Source organism: Physella acuta, unplaced genomic scaffold (genome assembly GCF_028476545.2).
Source record: "Physella acuta isolate Inbredline_101_S28 unplaced genomic scaffold, ASM2847654v3 ptg000758l, whole genome shotgun sequence".
Taxonomy (NCBI): domain Eukaryota; kingdom Metazoa; phylum Mollusca; class Gastropoda; family Physidae; genus Physella; species Physella acuta.
Window position 1 is genome coordinate 105,797 of NW_026732276.1, and position 18,658 is coordinate 124,454.

General features: G+C 34.1%; 2 protein-coding genes across 3 annotated transcripts; both read right to left on the minus strand.

Moving 5' to 3' along the window:
• Nucleotides 1-2,286: 2,286 nt before the first annotated feature.
• Nucleotides 2,287-14,743, minus strand: LOC131950372 (lysosome membrane protein 2). Of its 2 annotated transcripts, none has more exons than XM_059312475.1 (13): nt 14,626-14,743; nt 12,187-12,317; nt 10,211-10,368; nt 8,907-9,048; nt 7,628-7,840; nt 6,948-7,039; nt 6,111-6,160; nt 5,694-5,763; nt 5,227-5,524; nt 3,892-3,965; nt 3,653-3,707; nt 3,142-3,300; nt 2,287-2,567 (listed from the first exon to the last, which is right to left on the minus strand). In XM_059312475.1, exons 2-13 carry the CDS (start codon nt 12,304-12,306, stop codon nt 2,484-2,486), a joined length of 1,515 nt encoding a protein of 504 aa, XP_059168458.1. In that variant the 5' UTR covers nt 12,307-12,317; nt 14,626-14,743; the 3' UTR covers nt 2,287-2,483. The 2 variants fall into 2 exon arrangements, with proteins under 2 accessions (XP_059168458.1, XP_059168459.1); XM_059312476.1 differs by having other exon boundaries at nt 14,585-14,741.
• A 3,416-nt stretch (nt 14,744-18,159) lies between these two features.
• On the minus strand, nt 18,160-18,603 carry LOC131950377 (lysosome membrane protein 2; the record flags this gene model as incomplete). The annotated part of the gene is given in 1 exon segment (XM_059312485.1): nt 18,160-18,603. A coding segment is annotated over 1 exon segment (263 nt), but the record flags the coding sequence as incomplete, so codon positions are not given.
• Between the last annotated feature and the right edge of the window lie 55 nt (nt 18,604-18,658).

Consider the following 18,658-nt stretch of genomic DNA (forward strand, 5'->3'; position numbering starts at 1 on the left):
TTATCTTTCATGTGGTGTCAAGATTTCTCTGTGCCACCGGGCATAAAGGAAAAAGACATTTAATATGGGAGATCCATAAAAAACACATCCTATAAGCAACTGATGAAGCATTAAATAAAAACAACTCAAGTCATTTAAAGTTAAAGCTCTAATATCACCAGAACTTAGGGTTAGTAAGAAGAAAAAAAAAATTCACTGAGGTAAATGATATGCAATTTTTAAGTCAATTATTGCCACAAAAAGCCACCCCACCCTACTTCCACCATGTTAAATTATATTTATCTTTAATAAATAAAAAAAATATTAATGCCAAGTCTTGTTTACTCCATCCATCCCCCTCAAAATGTAACATCATCACAATATCCAGGGCCTTCAAACTGTGTCACATTTATGAACCGCACCTTAGCAGTATAAAATCCCAGACTCCCTGATTTTTTATTTAATTGAACCTTTTTAAAAAATAAGATTTAAAATAGTCCTTTGAGACAATTTGATAAGCATTATAAATAGCTCCTTGTTGGGTATCTACAAAGGGAGATAACTAGTATCAATGTGTAAAATGTTGTAAAACTACAAGGGACACAACTTCAAATTTACTCCATGTTTTTGGTAGATAACAGTTTAAAATAATTTCCCTTTATGACAAATACAAAATAGGTAAATAATTTTTTAAATATTGCAAGTTAAATTATGGCTTTCTAATCATAATGGAAGATCAATAATGGATTTTATAATGATCTCCTTTTTTACAAAAGAAAGTACAGAATTGACAAGGATTCCACCAATTATACAATAATGACCAGAATAAACGGTCATAAAGGGGAGTATACCCATCACCCCTCCGTCGCACATTTTCACTTCATTTTTTTTCTCTATAACATTTTTTGACTCTATGGAAAGAAACTTAATCAAAATAAATTTAACTGATGTTTTCTTTAATTAAAAATTTACTTTTTTTTTAAAGTTCTGCTAGAAAGAATGTTGTAATAAATTTAATTTTTACACAAAAATTGCTTTTTTTCCTTTTTCTGATATCTACTGCTGCTATGCTAGAAGCTATGCACATCTTTAAAAAAAATCTTTTTACAAATTGATTTAAATAAATTAAAAGCACCAGAACAGTTTTTTATCCTAAATTTGCCAAATTGGCAGGTCTACTTTGTGCACAAATTTTTTCATTATTTTTTTTTTTTACATGTTACAATATTATAATCAAAGTTTCACCCCAACACCAAAGAAGTGTAAAATAAATTTTTGGCACATCAGAAAGCAACATATAGCTTCAGCTGAGAAAACAAAATCATCACAATCACAAATCAACATGTATAATAATCATAAAACAATAAAACATTAATAGGCCTATTTATAGCCAGGTGTTAAGGCTGAAGTTTTATGGCCTGTTTGAAAAAGTAGTCTCAAAACCAATGTGTTCTATCTTCTATAAGATTACTGAATTTTGATAAATATTTTGATTATCTGCGCATCATTTCTTTTTGAAGTTTTTAACCAAAGTGATCTTATTTTAAAGTTTTTTAAAATTTTTATACAGTATAGAAAAGACACAACGCAATTTTCTTTGCCAAAACAGAAGAAAAAATTCAGCCATGAAAGTAATTCCACAATCATATTAATCACTTTTTTGGGATTTAGTACTTAAAATGTATAATTCACACATTCATTTATGGCACAAGTACATAGTTCATAAACCAAATTAGTTTTTTTAGTTTCATTGTTATCATTCAAATTTAGTGGATTTTTTTCAAGATTTCTCAGAGAAAACAAAAAAAAAATTGATTAGATGATTGTGGAATGACCACAACATGGTAGAAATAAATGTATACACTTCATATGTTTCGTAATTATCAAGAACAACATAAAATAAATCTACAGCATTTAATCGCTGGGTTAATTTGGCTTTTTAAACAAGAACTTCAGTTTGTAAGACAATTACCAAAGGGGAGTGCACCAAGAAAACCGTAACACTTAACCATAACACAGTTAAGGAAAGGGAAATCACCTAAACTTTGAAACCCATCTTGGTAAGTAGAAAAAAAAAAACTACTGCAAAATGCTAGTTGAAATTCTAAACTATTTTTAAATTACTAATTTAGTTGGGTACACAATTTTAAAAAAAAAAGGTGAGATGTCATTAGTGGGGAGGGTCATTAATATGGGGATCACTATTGTGAGGATCCCAATTAATGAAAAGTCAAACTAATGTAGAGGTCACTGTTGTTTGGGGGGGGGGGGGGGGTCAAGTAAAGATCACTAGAGGTCACTGCTGTGGGGGGTCATGTAAAGATCACTAATATAAAGGTCACTGCTGTGGGGGTCATGCAAAGGTCACTAATGTAAGGAATAAAATTGTGGGGTGATTACTACTGACTTGAGAAACTTCGAAGCAAAAAATATCAACTAAGGGAGCAGGGGTCAGCAGGTGGACGTCTGAAAGAACTGGTCACAACACTCAAGAGATGAGGTCATTAAGATGCTCCGTGGAACAATATAGGCACGTCATCATCATCCTCATTATTTTTGTTGATTGCCTCTTCCTTCTTCCTCATCATCTGTTTTGGTGGAGGAATAGTTTTGTTAAATATAGAGAGGAAACTGTGCATATATATATTTTTTTTTTTTTTTATATATATATATATTCTTTTTTAAATAGTGTTTATTTTGTTAAGGTTGCTATTGTTATTTTTTTTGTTAAAGTTTCAAATGAATGCATGACTGTTTTGGTGTGCATAAGTCAAGTAAAAAGGGAAAAAAATTAAAACTTGTCTATTAACTTTAAAAAACAACACATGACAACTATGATCAGTGTAATACTTAATTGTCTAGTTAATTTTTTAAATGTAGATCCAACAAACGTAAGAGCTAATTTGTAAAATGTGACATTTCTGCTTTTATATCATAGTTATCTTCCTAACGACATTACCAAAGTATTTCATAATTTTGAAATGATTTTTAAACTTTGGTGTACTAATGTACTACCCAAAATTACCAAAGGATTTTAAAAGTATGGTATACTAATGTACTAGTCAACATCACAAAAGTATTTTATAAATAATTTTGGTGTACATTACCAAAGGATTTTATAAGTGTGGTGTACTGCCATAGATTCATACAAACATGACTCACCAAGTCTTTCAGTTTGGGCAGAGCTAAAACGAGGATAACAATGATGATCATGACAGCTCCCAAAACAATCAGACCGTATTTGACTCCGGTTGTTATTTTAATTTTATCCAGAACCTCACTTCGGAAGTCACTGGCATCACTGTCTGATATGACAGCACTCTGTCAGTAAATCAATGGCATTTATCAAGTTCAGACTTACAAATTTAAATATTTTAAAAACATTTTAAAAAAGACAAGGGTTGTAAAAAATTAATTCATGTGAAAATTTATAAAACATCTATTCAATATAGATTACAGTGATTATTGAATTAGATAATTTAATAAGAATTAATTACCAAAAAAATAGTATAACATACAAGACTGATTTTTTTTATTTTTTTTTAAAAGCAAAGTTAGTTTTAATAGGATTTTTAAGTTTAAGAAATTTATAAAAACAACCATTTTAACTTAAACAGTGTTAGTTAAAATAAATGAGACTAATGTCGTTTTAAAAATAGACATCAAGACTCACCTCATTGAGCCACATGACTGGCATAAAGAAGGGTTTTTTGATGTTCTTTAGATCTCTGCAAAAAAAAAAAATCAACATTTAGTTGTACTCTGTGCTCTAAATTTAAAATTATAATTTGAAGATGTATGTAGACCCCATTCCATATTATTTGAATTCATGTTTGTGATATACCACACAATCTTATACAACTTAAATGCTGCACGCTGATATTCCAGACATACAACACTACTACGTCTTACTGAAATTTAGCATCCGGTTCTATGTAGGTGTTGATTTGTAATCTTTTCCCCACGTTCATGGCTACACCTGTCATCTATAATACACAGGTAAATATACAGGTGACACATTTTCAAAATTGCTAGAAAATAAATGTTAACGAAGAAAACAAATATACAGGTTAAAAATCTTTAAAATAAACAGGTAACATGCAGGAAAATCATACAAGAAAAAAGATTATTGATTATGTTCTTGTAGCTACAAATATTTTTATTTACTATGGAAGCTCAATGTTAGTAATGATAAAATATAGCCGGGAGAATTATGAGCCCTTTTTAGCGCAATTTCCATTCTGGAGAATTGCGTTTATTAACTCGTCATTTCTGGGAATGGATGGATGAATGAATGAATGAATGAATGTATGGATGAATGTGTCCGGGCTTTAAGTCGTATCTCCTCCTCAACGAAGCAATATTGATGACTAGTTCCAAAAGCAATTATGTTAAGCAAGTTACGAGAATGAGCATAGGACATAAAAATTCCGGGTTTCATGTATTTCCCGGAAAAGCCAAAAAACCTCGAAAAAATTCAGTTTTTGGCCCATATTTCGGCAACCAGACCACTTAGCGACTTGAAACATGTACCAATCTATTCCTGCCATAATTTAGAACAATATTGCCGAAGAAAGTTTTCAAAAATATCCTCTCGTTCGGTCACAAATTTTAAAATTACATAAACACCTACAAACCGATCGTTCTTCTAGCTTGAACGCACCCCAGCATTATACGTCAGAGCTATTTTTAGATAACATAAGGAAATTGCGCATAAATGTCCCTAGACTTTTTTAATTAACTTGTTTTTGCATCAATCTTTGTTGTAGCCATAGCCATAATTCTGAGCATGAGCAAAATAATTAGTGGTAGAAATAACAAAAACCACATTCCTGTATTTTACAGTCTATTTGTGGCCTGTGTTTTTTCTAACATAATGATCAGAGGTACAAACTCAATGTTAGTATTGGCCATAATTCTGAGTCTGAGCAAAATACATTAGTAGCAGATGTCCTGTCTTTTTATAAGAAACATAGCTTTTAAAGATTTCTAATCTAAATATCAAATTTACAAGCTCAATGTTTGTATTAATAAAGTATAGCATGGCAAATCATAAGCCCTTTTTCTTCTCTATCTTTATCTTGGCCATATTTCTAAGCCTGAGCAAAATATATTAGTAGCAGAAAAAACAAAAAACACATTCCTGTATTTCACAGTCTGTTTGGGTTCTGTACTTTTATATTAAACATAACTTGTAAAGAGTTGTAATCTAAAGATCAGAGTTACAAGCTAGGCTACACTACTCACAGGTTCAATATCAATGTAGCTCTGATGTTCCTCCCTGTCAGGTCGCAGGCCCACGATGGTGTCTATAGTCTCCTGGTCGCACCCCAAGAAGTGAGGCATGGACATGATGACCGGGGCACCACTGCGGCAGACGCTAACGTTGAGCAGACCAGAGGGCAGGCAGTTACCTGCGGGGGTACAGAACCCTGCGTTGTACGGGTTGACTGTCACGTTACCAAACATGATGTCAGGGGCCACAAATCTGTCTAAACCAATCCCCTTGACGGTCAGAGGTTCAGTGAAATCTAAACCCAGTGATCTAAAAAATAAAAATTTAAGAAAATAAAAATAGATTTCTAAAACAAATATAACCTGCAGCTTTACTGTAAAAATTAAAAGTTTCATAGATTGTTGCTAATTGTTTAAAATCTTGATAATTTACAATTTGATCTACAGTTTAATAAATATCTTTTAACGTAAATTGCAACCTGCAGAGGTCAGAAGAAAACAAATATTTTGTTTCCTTGGTGCTGATAAATGGAGGGTAGATGGTGCCATCTGTGATACAAAGATATATATTAGGGACTACAAATAAATTATTACATAAAATAAGCAACCGCTTTCAATAGTTCAGTTAACCTTAAGTCAAAAATTACATAACTCCTGTTTTCTTTATCAATAAAATTGGGTCATCAGGTCAGTGGTTCAAATCAAAATAGGTCAAATCAAACAAGGAAGATTAAATCTTGTGCTAGATAACTAAAATATTTAGTCCTGGATCATATCCAACTGCATAGATGCTTTGTGCACCAGATGTGTGATGCGATGTTTAATACTGGATCAAATCCAAGTGGAGAGATAATCCCAGAACCAGATTTTTGCAGGCTACAAAGACTAGAACTTACCTGTGCCGTTGATCATGTTGGCAGATTCATTGGTCCAGTAAGGAAGTTTCCTGAAGACAAAAAGAAATACACCAAATATGGTTTAACAATTTAAACTCAGATAAAGGGGGTCATCCATTTATGACACCTACACTAGAACTGGAGTAGTTGTCTCACCCATTCCCCCCCCCCCCCCATCAAAACACCACAATTCAATTTTTGACAACCCACTGCCACCCCAAAAGTGCATCAGTTTTATAAAGCTTGCTGCCAATACAATACTAATTTAATAGCATCTATGGTGTATGAATATCTTTGCTAATAATTTATATAGTGATTTATTCTTTTGAGTAATGTTTGTTATTGGAATCTAGAATGTGGTGGTAGGTAGTAGTTACCCTTTTTGAACCTAGTGAGCAGAAGAAGTAGAGTTCATCTAGGCATATGATGGGATCGTGTGGTCAGAACTATGCCCAGCTGCCTTTACTTTCAATATTGCAAGTCAGATACCCATCAGAGCTGGGTTGACTCAGGGATGTCCTATGAACTCCAGTCTGGGATCCAAACCCAAGACTTTCAGGTTAGACTTTCAAGCCCAGGATCTGAACTCAAGACTTTAGGGTTAGCAGTCGTACACTCTACCATTTGACCACACCGTAGAATGTGGTGTGGGTTATCCTTTATCACTGTTAGATATTGGTGTGGGGGGGTAGATTGTGACACCATTATAGGCTAAGGGATGGTTTTGGTGACAATTAATATTAGTGGGTCAAATGTGCCTATACTCTAGAAAAACAGCAGCACCAATACCTCATACTTTAGCAGCATAAAAACAATTTTTTTTATATCTCCACCTACTCAAATTGATTCCAGGTAACAATTTTCCCAAAGTTGTCGATACCTTTAACACCTGAGTAGATCTGATAAAGGCCATCGTCTGTGTTGTTTTGCTAAAAAAGTTTTAGAAAAAAAGATTTTTTTTAAAACAAAAAAAAACATTCAGTTAAGTTTAAATTTTTACGATTAATAAAAACCTCAGTTAAAATTATATAGTTTTTTCTTTTCAGTCAGAATGAGTATCTAAGGAGTATATTACAGTCAGTAAATACTATGTAGCAAATAAAAAGTATGATTTTCTAATAACGTTATTACTGCTAGAAAATACTACATAGCATCAAAAATAAATTATGACTACAACATTTTATATTTAGCCACTACAACCATCCACATTACATTAAGCCCAGCTATCCCTTTTGTATCCATTCTAATTTATCTAATTAAATATGTCTATATTTCCCTTTCCTCAAACCCACATTACATATCCCAATCCCTTGCACAAACCCACATTACATATCCCTATCCCTTCCACAAACCCACATTACATATCCCTATCCCTTCCACAAACCTACCTTACATAACCCTATTCTTTCCTCAAACCCACCATATTTAACCCCCTATCCTTTTCTCAAAACCAAATTAAATATCCCTGACCTTTCGTCACAGCCACCTTACATTTCCTTCGTGGATCACAAACTTACATTATAAAACAGACCAAAATAGTCTGACATGTTCAGAGTCCGATTGAACATTCTAGCAATTTCTTTCGCATCCTTTAATAAAGGGTCCTCATAGCCCCACATCAAATCATGCACAGACAACTGTATGAACAATCGTTCGCCAATTGCATTCAAGATCAAGTCAACTAATTCATCAAAAAATGTGTATTCTCTCTTTAGCATAGACATGATGGTCTGGAAAAAAAATTTAGTAAAAAATATTTTTCATTATGTAATAATCTTGAAATTTTTTTTTTTTTTTTTAAATATACATGTTCAACACAAAAATATTGTATTTTTTTACCCTTCTGCCAATACCTCCATATATCACTTGTCCACTTAGATCTACATATTATTTCTAAACTGAGTGGACAAGATAGCAAAATCAGGGGAAGTAAATGAGGATACATTGATCTAGATTTTTACAAAAAATCCCAAAAAAGGAGGCATTTTAAAAATGCTGGTTTCATTATTTTACCAATATCACGTATAATAAGATGGGACAGAGTGACCTGGCGATAGAGAGCTGGACTGCTAACCCATAAATCTCGAGTTCGTATCCAGGTTCTAGTCAGTAGACCGTCCCTGAGTCCATCCCAACTTCTGATGAGTACCTAATTCACGTTAAGGAAAGTAAAAGCGGCTGAGCATAGTGCTGACCACACTATCTCTTCATATGCCCAGGTCACAGAAACAAGTGAACTCTACTTCACTTGCCCTGTAGACAGTCAGGTTTGAAAAGGTAACTTTACTTACTTTATAATAAGATATTCTCAAATGGGGGTAGTTACCATACGGAGTAAATTAACCAGAGATTATTGATCTTAGGGGCCATAACAAGGTTAATTAACATGGGACAATTCCTCAACCCTAAAAGTTAATGCATGATCTATCTATGAACACCATGACTTTCTCCAAATTAAGATACAATTCTTTATTGATCACTGAATCAAGTATTTAATATACACTATTTTCCGCTGTTTTTATTCAGAAAATTTGCCAGAATGTATGCTGTATTGCAGCACGACTGTCAGTGCTGTATTTAAATTAATCAGTAGCTGTAGTATATTCAAACAAATAATAATAGAAAATAGCGAGAACATTTACCTTATATAACCCCCCTCCCCCCCTCAGCATTATACCCACACACCCCTTCCTTTTTATACCCCTGATTCTTATCAGGAACAAGCTAACCTTGACACAAGAACAAAAGGAAGGTGTATTACAGAGAAAAAAAGTTGTTTAATTTTACAAGCCCTACCAGAGCAGGAAGGTTGACTGTGTAGAACGTGTCGTTCTCTGAGCCAACAGACATGTCAGGCTGGAATACAAAGGACCGCAGCTCCCTGTAAGTCAAGGTTCCATTGTCGTAGTAGTTTATGTCCACCTTCTCGCGATGTTCCCTGGGGATGGTGAGTACGGATAATTAACGATGGCGGTTAAATAATTGTGGGTTTTATAAGAATGCAATCATGATTGGTAATTGGTGTTTAAAATGATGGGTGTTAATTAATAATTGGTGCGTATTAATAATGGGTGTCTATTAGTTATTGGTGTTAATAAAACAGGGTGTTCATTAATATTTGGTGCTAATTAATAACAGCTGTTAAAAAATTATTGGTTAATATATGAATGGTGGTGAAAAAATGACAAAAATAAAACAGTTATTATTGATAGTAGAACGATTGGAGGTATATTAATTATTAGTTAATTAGCGTTATGTTGATTTTTGGCAATAATTAATTATTGCTAGCAACTAAAGCAAAACTTAAATTTATTTCTAGTTCAGTTAATAATTGATGAGTATAGCTGTTTACACAGTATTTTAATAACACAACTAGTAAGTAGGTTTATGATTTGCCATGGAATTTTAATAGGCTATTCTTTAAAATATCAAGTTTAACACTTTACAAAGTCTTTCTAGAATTAAAAAAAAAATGATAAGTTTTACCGCAATAGCCAATTTAAAATAAATATTTGATAGTTTTTACCTCCTTCCTCCTCCTCATCACACAAAGTCAGACACCCCTTTTAAATGATGTCACACTTGATCATAATCTATATATATAATTCTCCTCTTCGAGCCGTTAGAAAACAAGCTGCAAACGCTCTCCCTACCTCCCCACCCCTACATGGTTTTAGTGAGCTGTGTTCACTCTAAATGTTTACAAGCAGAGCCAACGATTTTAAACGTAGGGGGGGGGGGGGGAGGGAGGGGGAAGGAAGGGGGGGGGGGGGGTTATGGTCCTTAACGAGCTACTTATAGTGTTTTAAAGAAATATTTTCAGTGTCAGCGTTGGTACTGTCGAATTCACAAATTATGAATTATTGAAAATTAGAAACAACTAAATAGCGGCGTATGTTATGCCGCGGGCCGGCTCGTTAGGTATATTAATCAATTTCAATTCACTCAAAAATATTTAAATACAATAAAAAGCCGTTAAAATTCAGTTTTAAAGATTACTTTACAGAATTAAAAAATGTGACAGCACACTTTCGGAACCCCAACGCACATGTTCATCACACATTATCATAGCTGGATGTCATTTATGGGCGTCCACTTACCTGTAGGTGTAGGGTCCCATCTGAGCCACTGCTGGCTTTTCTCCTGCGATTATTTCCATGCGATTGACCACATTGAACATCCATACTTGGAAGTAAATGGGCGATTTTGGTGACTGCCAGTTTTTATAAGAAGCCGAGCCTTTTGTTAATGGTAGACCCTGGGTATAAGAGAGAATCAGATACTTTAAAAAAGTCACCCCAAGGGAGTTAAAAGATATTTGGTAGTGGGCAGATAAATTATAGAAAAATATGGTTAAAATTAAATTCAAATAATAAAGGCTACTAATGAAGTGTTAAACATATATAAATAGAAAAATGTAAAAAGTATCAAATCTAATGGTGATTTAAATTGTCTTGATGCAAAAAGAAAACAAATTCAGCATGTAAAAAAAGTCAGTGCTTAATAAATGTAAGAAAATAAAGACATGGCCTCATAGCCTTTATTTTAGGCCGATGACGCCAGGTCAGTGGTGTAGGCAAAAAATTGTCACTTTTTCCATTACATGTATATAGGTCTATATATTTGTTTGTTGTTTTTTTATTATTATACAAGCCCATTTTTTATTCTATAACAATTTTAAGAATACAAAATGTTTGCTTTAATGACATTTAAAATTTTGGAATTGTTAACATAAAGCAGTGTGAGTGCTCCATCAATAATAGTAGTACATAAGACAACTTTTAATACAGAGGTTTATGATGGTGGTTTTATCCTATCCAACATCCCGTACTTATTTCACTGAGAAAAGTGCATGTGTTTTTATCACCCGTGAATTGAAGTGGTTTTGCAATGCTACATAAGGGGGTGGCATTTTTTTCATCATAGCTCCAATTTAATTAAATAGAAATCAATCAACAAGATAGTAAATATACAAGGCGTGGTGAAAAAAAACACGGCTTTGATGGTCCTTCAAACAGCTAAAAACTTGTTGTTTTTCATTTTATGGCTGATCATGCACTCTAGACCTGAACAAACATGGATAGCCTAAGCACCATGACCTACTTACAGCTGGAATGGAGTGACTAAGTTATCAATTACAAACTTGAGTGTTGAAATTACCTTGACTTTAGTACTTTAACATTTTTTATTAATGCTTTAATGTTTTTAATTGTAATCCAATATTAGTTGTTTTTTTTTTTTAAATAAATAGATCTAGCAGTTGGCTACTCGTCTGTGATAATTACTATTTCCATTCATAACCAAAAAATTTCAAACTCAAAATAAAAAAAAAAAAAGAATATTATTTCCTTCTTACACAGTAATCTGAGTGTGCCAGTTTAAGGGAAGTAATATAGTTAGGCATTTTGCAGGGAAATAATACAGCTGGGCATATTTAATACTTTCAAAGCCATGGCTACATAGCTATTTCATTTCCTGTTTGACTGCAGATCTCTAATGTTATGAACAAAGTAGGCCTTTAAAAAAAACTATTTTCTAGTTTAAACTTTTGTTAATATTTTTGCTAGTTAAATTCAGTAGCGTAGCGCGGGGGGGGGGGGGGCGGGGGGGACATATGTCCCCGGGCGCCGAGCTTAGGGGGTGCCAAAATGGGTTGGAAAAATAAATTGAAAGGTTGAGGGGGGTGCAAATTGAAAGTTTGAGGGGGGGGGGGTGCAAATCAAAATCTCGAGGGGGGGGTGGTGCAAATTGAAAGTTTGAGGGGGGGGGGGGTGCAAATCAAAATCTCGAGGGGGGGGGTGGTGCAAATTGAAAGTTTGAGGGGGGGGGGGTGCAAATCGAAAAGTTTGTCCCCAGGGGCGCCGGGAAGGGTCGCTACGCCTCTGGTTAAATTGTTAAAATTTGACTTCAGATGCATTACTTGTTAAAGAAAATACATTTCTAACCATTTTTTTTAAATAAAAAAAAACTTTTCTTATGATGAAGATAGGCTTATACAATTTTTCCTAACATGCTTTTTAAAATTTGAAAAAAAATGTAACTATAAATAAGCAAAATACAAAATCTTTTTACTTACATCTTTCACCTCCGAATGGATGAGAGTGTCAAAAACGTTTATGAGAACACAGCCTACGACAAGGAAGACAACACCCAACAAGCCACACGAAAACAATATCACTCCCTTTTTAGAGACCATGATCGAAGATTCTGGGGAGGGAGAAACAATAGAGACATGACAAAGTCCATCACATGACTGTTGACATGTTTATAAATAACATGCTGAAACATAGCATGATTAGTAAAGGGAGGAGTAAAAAACTGGAAGGGGTGGGGGAGATAATGAAACAAAAAAAATTGGTTGCTTTAGGGGAGATCTTGATAACAATACATGAATATAGGTCAGCAGAATGGCTATTTATAGCTTTTAATAATGTTTAAAATACAAAGGAGTACGTAACAAAAACAGACAATGGAAGTCATGTGCCTAGTATGTTTTAAATAAAACAAGGGACAACTTAGGAAAGATTCTGATCAATTGACATCAGATGATGCCAAATCAATAAAAATTATTAGCAGTGAATAATTTTTTGAAACTTAATTTTAAACAAATCTAACTGCTTAAATGATGTTATTTTAGTTTATGTTTTTACGTGAGCTTTAACTAAAACATATTGTTTATTGTTTAGGTTGGTTAAAAGATGTTCATGAAGCAAATAATAGGACAGAAGTATCAGCATGTTCAATAAGAGGAATTATTATTCACAAAATAAAATGCTCCATAATATAGACAAGTAATAATGTTGTAGTACCGATTCCAATGCAGTCTAAAAACTTAAATTTTTAACCTCATAGTCTAAAAATTTTTTTTTCCCTATTGTTATTTTAATCTATGTTAGATACAGAATAAATGGGATTTATGAATCTGTTTCTGTACTTCTAAAAATAGGATCAGGGATTGAAAGGAACCCCTAGTTCGGCATTATCATAGATTGCAGCAGCGCACAGTATTCTTAGTGTAGCAAAGAGTTTCTTCCAGGCATCTCTTCGAGGGGACTGAGGCCCCCCCCGCCCCCCCCCTGAACGAAATGGAATTTATATAGAAAATATATACTTTTAACAGTGTCAGCCCCCCCCCCCCCCCCCCCCCCCCCCGAAAATTTCAAGTGCACCCACAGAGAAAAAAGTCTGGAAGAAACACTGGTGTAGCATGTTCTATAAAACAAATGTATGCACAACAGTGCCCGGGTGCAGTTTGACAGTTGATTCAAGTATTACCACTGACCCCCAGTGCAAGACACCCAGGTGCTAAGGTGACTGTAGGGGAACTTGGAGTGCCCAACTGCAACACTATTACTGTGGCACATCCCCACAAATATTTAATTTAAAATATTTTTCATCTCTAAAAATAAAAAAATAAAAATATAGATCGAGAAGGATAATATTATGTCTAGCCTACTTCTTGACTTTAATTAATTATAAATTATAACTAATAACTTATTTGCCTTAATAGTCATTAATAATATCTCAAAATCTGGATCATGACAAGGTTCCTTCTAGCAGGGATTCAAAGAGTCGATTCTAAATATTACCCAATTAAATTAATTAGAAGTAGTAGTAAAAATACAAATCAACCAATCTTGGATGATTGAAGATGACTGATAATTAGACTTTTCTAAAAATGCATGTGTTGTGGTTAGGTTGTTAGTGGTATTGTAATCTCGACTACTTTTATGGTTAGAAATTAGGTTAGGCATATAGCTATAATATAAGGATTAGAGGATGATTTTAGATACCGATATCCGATAATAGACGTCTTCCGTAAAATAGGTGTTGGGTTATTAGTAGTATTGTATTATCAACTAATTTTATGGTTAGAAATTAGGGTTAGGCATATGCCGGCGTATGGTAGGGCTAGGGTTGGGGTTAGGGATAGGGCTAGCATTGACATTAGCCAGCAATGTGTGTATTTAGTTAACTACCAGTAACCTAACACCCATTTTTTGAAGAAGATTTTATAATCGGACACTGGTATAAAAATTCTCCCGGATTAGGATTGGGGATAGGGTTAGCATAAAAAATGAAAATAGCATTGACTCATATACTCATATGTCATATCTCATATACTCATTGACTTTTTAAAACTTTTTTAGCAAGCCAGAAACACCCCTTTTGCCTTTTACTAGCTAGATCTATTACCAATACTATCTATCAAGTGGTAGTAGCTGCTACTACTATTACACTTTACACTCTAACTCTACACTGTGTCTGAGAGTGTGTCAGTAGTTGGTGAGTTAGTACTTTGTATTTTGAAGTTTGTATCTTTAGTCTACTACACTCTACACACACGACAGTACACACACAACACTGTGACAGCACAGAGTGACAGAGTCGCTTGGCTTGTCCCCGGGTCGTGTCTGCCATACTGAAAACAGTGTTATATTATTGTCATTGAGAAACGATATAAAGTGACACACATATTCGCATATTGTAATAGGGTGTTAATAAGTGTATTCACACGCAAGGATGAAAAAGTTCAACATCTGTGTTTAGTTTTTGTTTCTGTCTACTCCAGAAGAGGTTTACCAATGAAAACAAAACTGAAAGTAAGTTTCTTGATGACGTACCACATGACGTATCACGTGATTTTGTTTAGGTTTAGTATGAAGTATGAAAGAAGGAAACTATTCTACATTTATAAATAGGCCTATAATAATAATAATATACTTTCACTTAGGCCTAATCCTACCAAATTATAAATAATTAGGCCTATTGGACTAAAAAAAAACATGATCATATTAATTTTTAACTAGATCTAGAATACTAGATTTAGGGCGTAAATATTAATAAAGATTAATTAACATGAATAATAAGAGTTATCATTCTTGTTTCGTTTAAGCCAGGGGTTCCCAACCCTGTGCCCGCGGGCGCCATGGCGCCAGTTTTGTCGCTGAACGATTCGTATGTGCCCGCCTCTCACTATTAGACAGAGACAGAATTTTTTTCATAAACATTATTTTAAAATATGATTTATTTTTATTCATTTGTTACAGTTTTAATTTTTTTTTTTACTGCCCAGGTTTATTAAATATGTTCGATACTTGTCCCAACTTGTCTAGCGGCGAGCCAGACTGCACTATTTACGCTAGCCTGGAACGGCTAGTGCCATTTGAATCATTTTTTCGGTTCGAAATATTTATGCGAATCATTGTTTTCAAACATGAACTTAATAAAATCAAGATATAGATCTAGATCTCGACTCACCGATGAGCATCTTTTTGATTGTCTGCTAACAGGATTGTCGTCATACGCCCTTATTATGAAGCTCTGGCGAATGAAATGCAATGCCAAAGATCACATTGACTTTATTATATTTTTTAATTAAATGTTTTCTTTCTATTTATGTGATTTGTTTACTTTCTTTACGTTTTGTAAAAACATTTCTTTGCCTGTATGCAATTTGAAAAAAATGCCAAATAATTTTATGTTTTTGAAACATTTTTGTTTATTATTTATTAATACATTATGACTATAAGAAAATAAGACAATAAGAAAATAAATTATGGGAAAATGACAAGTTATGGAAGGAGTTTTGTCGATTTAAAATAGGTGGTGCCCGCCACCCTACCGATATTTTAGAATGTGCTCTAGAGTAAAAAAAAAAAAAAGGTTGGGAACCCCTGGTTTAAGCGATTCCCCTCTAACTCTCTTGTTTTTTTTTTTTGTTTTTTTTTTTTGGGTTTTTTTCTTGTTTTTTTTAATGCATTTTAACTATCTAAACTCTGCTTTTATTTTTAGTTGTAATGGGCCAACAGTTTCATGTGAAAATTCCAAACATAAACGAAAATTTAGTTGCTTTTAATAGTGTAGGCCTATAATAATATATTTAAAGAAAATCATTCATTTTCTCTTTTTTTAGTGCAATATTAGGCCTACATAAAAATTTGCTATGAAAACGTTTCTTTTTAATGATTTTTTATAAGCTTTTATTTAACTTGTTTTTCGATCGTCATAGATCGAAACTGCCGAGCGAATTTTGAGAACTTGTAACGGGCCTATATATGCTTATTTTTATACTGAATGCATAGCCGTGCTTCGCTACGAGATAAAAAGTAAAAAAAAAAAATGAAATTTCATTTTCGAATACAAAAGAAAACAGAAGTAGATTAAGTTTCACTTCCGGTTACCGGAAATCGCTGAAAAGTTGATTCAAAAGTATAAATTTGATATAACACTTATGTATGAAATTTCATCTACCTAGCTGTAACGGCACTTAACTTATCGTGTTCGGGGGGCATGTGGAATTTGTCTTCCTTGGTTACATAGTTGTTACGCTACTATATAGCCTACACACAGAGGCGTCGCCAGGGGGCTGAGGTGCGTACCGCACCAGGTGACACCATTTAAGGGGGTGACAACATGACGCAAAATTGCTAAAATATATAGAAGAAAAATGCTTTTTTGCCAGTTCAATTAATGATTAATAAGAATGAATCCACCTGTATTAATAACTGACTATAGATAACCATCTTTACTATTAACTGTGTTGAGGGGGGGGGGTGCAAATCGAAAGTTTGAGGGGGGTGCAAATCGAAAGTTTGAGGGGGGGGGGGTGCAAATCGAAAGTTTGTCCCCGGGTATAAATTGGAACACCCCCCCCCCCCCTTGAGACGATCCTGGCTACGCCACTGGCTTGTTGAGTAATTTTAATTAACAGATAAGTCAATGAACGATAGTAGAGGGGGTGACACCAACATTTAATGACTTACGATAAAAACGATATTTTTTTCCACATGAATTAATAGGTGGATTGTATGCACAAATTAACGCCATTAGGCAATATATATATATATACTATATATATATATATATATATATATATATATATATATATATATATATATATATATATATATATATATATATATATATATAAACATGTTTTTTCGGGGGGGGGGGGGGGTTACACCATGAGATCCCACACCGGGTGACACCCGACCTAGCGACGCCACTGCCTATATAGATGTCTATGTTTAAGTTCGGAAAACAAGTAACACTATATTGTCTATATTGTCTCGTTTATCTTAAATTAAATCAACACCTCTAAATAGATTTTGAAACTTGATCAGCAACTTTCGAAGTGCTGGCCACTTAGATTTGTAATCAGCGTTAGTGAACATCAGCTCAACCGACAGATCGCTCTTTGGTCATCTTTGAATTAATTTTAAATAAATAACTAATGTCTGATTAGAGTCAAATTACTTGAAAATTAATAGACTAGAGACCTAAGAAAATGAAGCTTTCCTGTCTTTAGCATATGTCCTTATAAACTTATATGTGGTTCTATTTGCCTATAAAATCTATCCTTAACAAACTTTAATTCTTCGTCTTCGTTCTTAATTGTTAAATTTGACGCTATTTTCCCCAACACAATTTAGTATTACGTGTTAACTTGTTATGCGCCATATAGATCTAGGCCTTTGACACCGACTTCAGTCTGCTTTTTAAAAAATTTGTTTACATCCAAGAACAAAACTGCAAGGTAGCAGGTGTTTGTTTTTGGAGTTGTCTCTCCTAGATGGGTTGCTGTGCCCAACTACCGAGCCTCATCTACCCCGGGGTTCGAACTCGGGACTTTTCGGTTTAGAAACCAAGAGCATTGTGGAAGTTTTATGTTGTTGTTGTTTTTTTTATCTATGTCTAATTTCTAGGACGGCATTGTCCGAAGGTAGAGCACACACCTGCTCACTTGAATGTCTCGAGTTCGAATCCCGGACTCGAGTCCACCCAACTATGATGAGTATCTGTTTCGCGTTAGAAAAAAAAGTGAAGCTGCTGTACACAATGCTGACCCGACGATCAGTTCACCTTATGAAATCAGAGAAACAGCTGAACTCTACTCATTGTGCAACATGAACCATCATGTTTGAAAAGGTAGCTTTTAATGTTCGACTAAATAAAGGTAGACAAGTTTTAATAAAAAATTTAATATAGCTTATAACGACATTTTTCGTTAAATAATTAAATTAATAATTATAGAAACAAAAGAAGTAAGATATAAATACTTTTAATTGCACAGGTAAAAAGGTTTATACATTAACAGTCACCAAATCTCACACAAAAACACATGTATCCGATTTCAAAGATCACACCAAGTCCATTCAATTTCTAAACACAACATCAATCATACACTTTCAAAAGAATTATCACGTGTTCTCTCTGGAGACTGGGGATCAAAATACAGGCTCTCGTCTATAAAAGAATCTTTGTGGTCGCTCGATGTGTCCCCCTTCATCTTCCGACCTCCGGTTCAATGTCGAGCCAAAGTTATTTGATGTTTGGCCTGCCGTGCCGTTGTAGTTTAAAATCTGGCCAGGTGTGGCGCCGTAACTGTCTTTGCGGAACGATGCGGGCTCGTCCGTTGTGCCATCTTGTATTTTGCTGTTGCGGCTCAGTGGTTCCCTCTCGCTACTCTCCAGCTTGGTGTAGAGATGCTGGGATGGTGAGTAAATGAAAGGATTATAGTAGGCCTATGTAGTTATTGAGGGGGG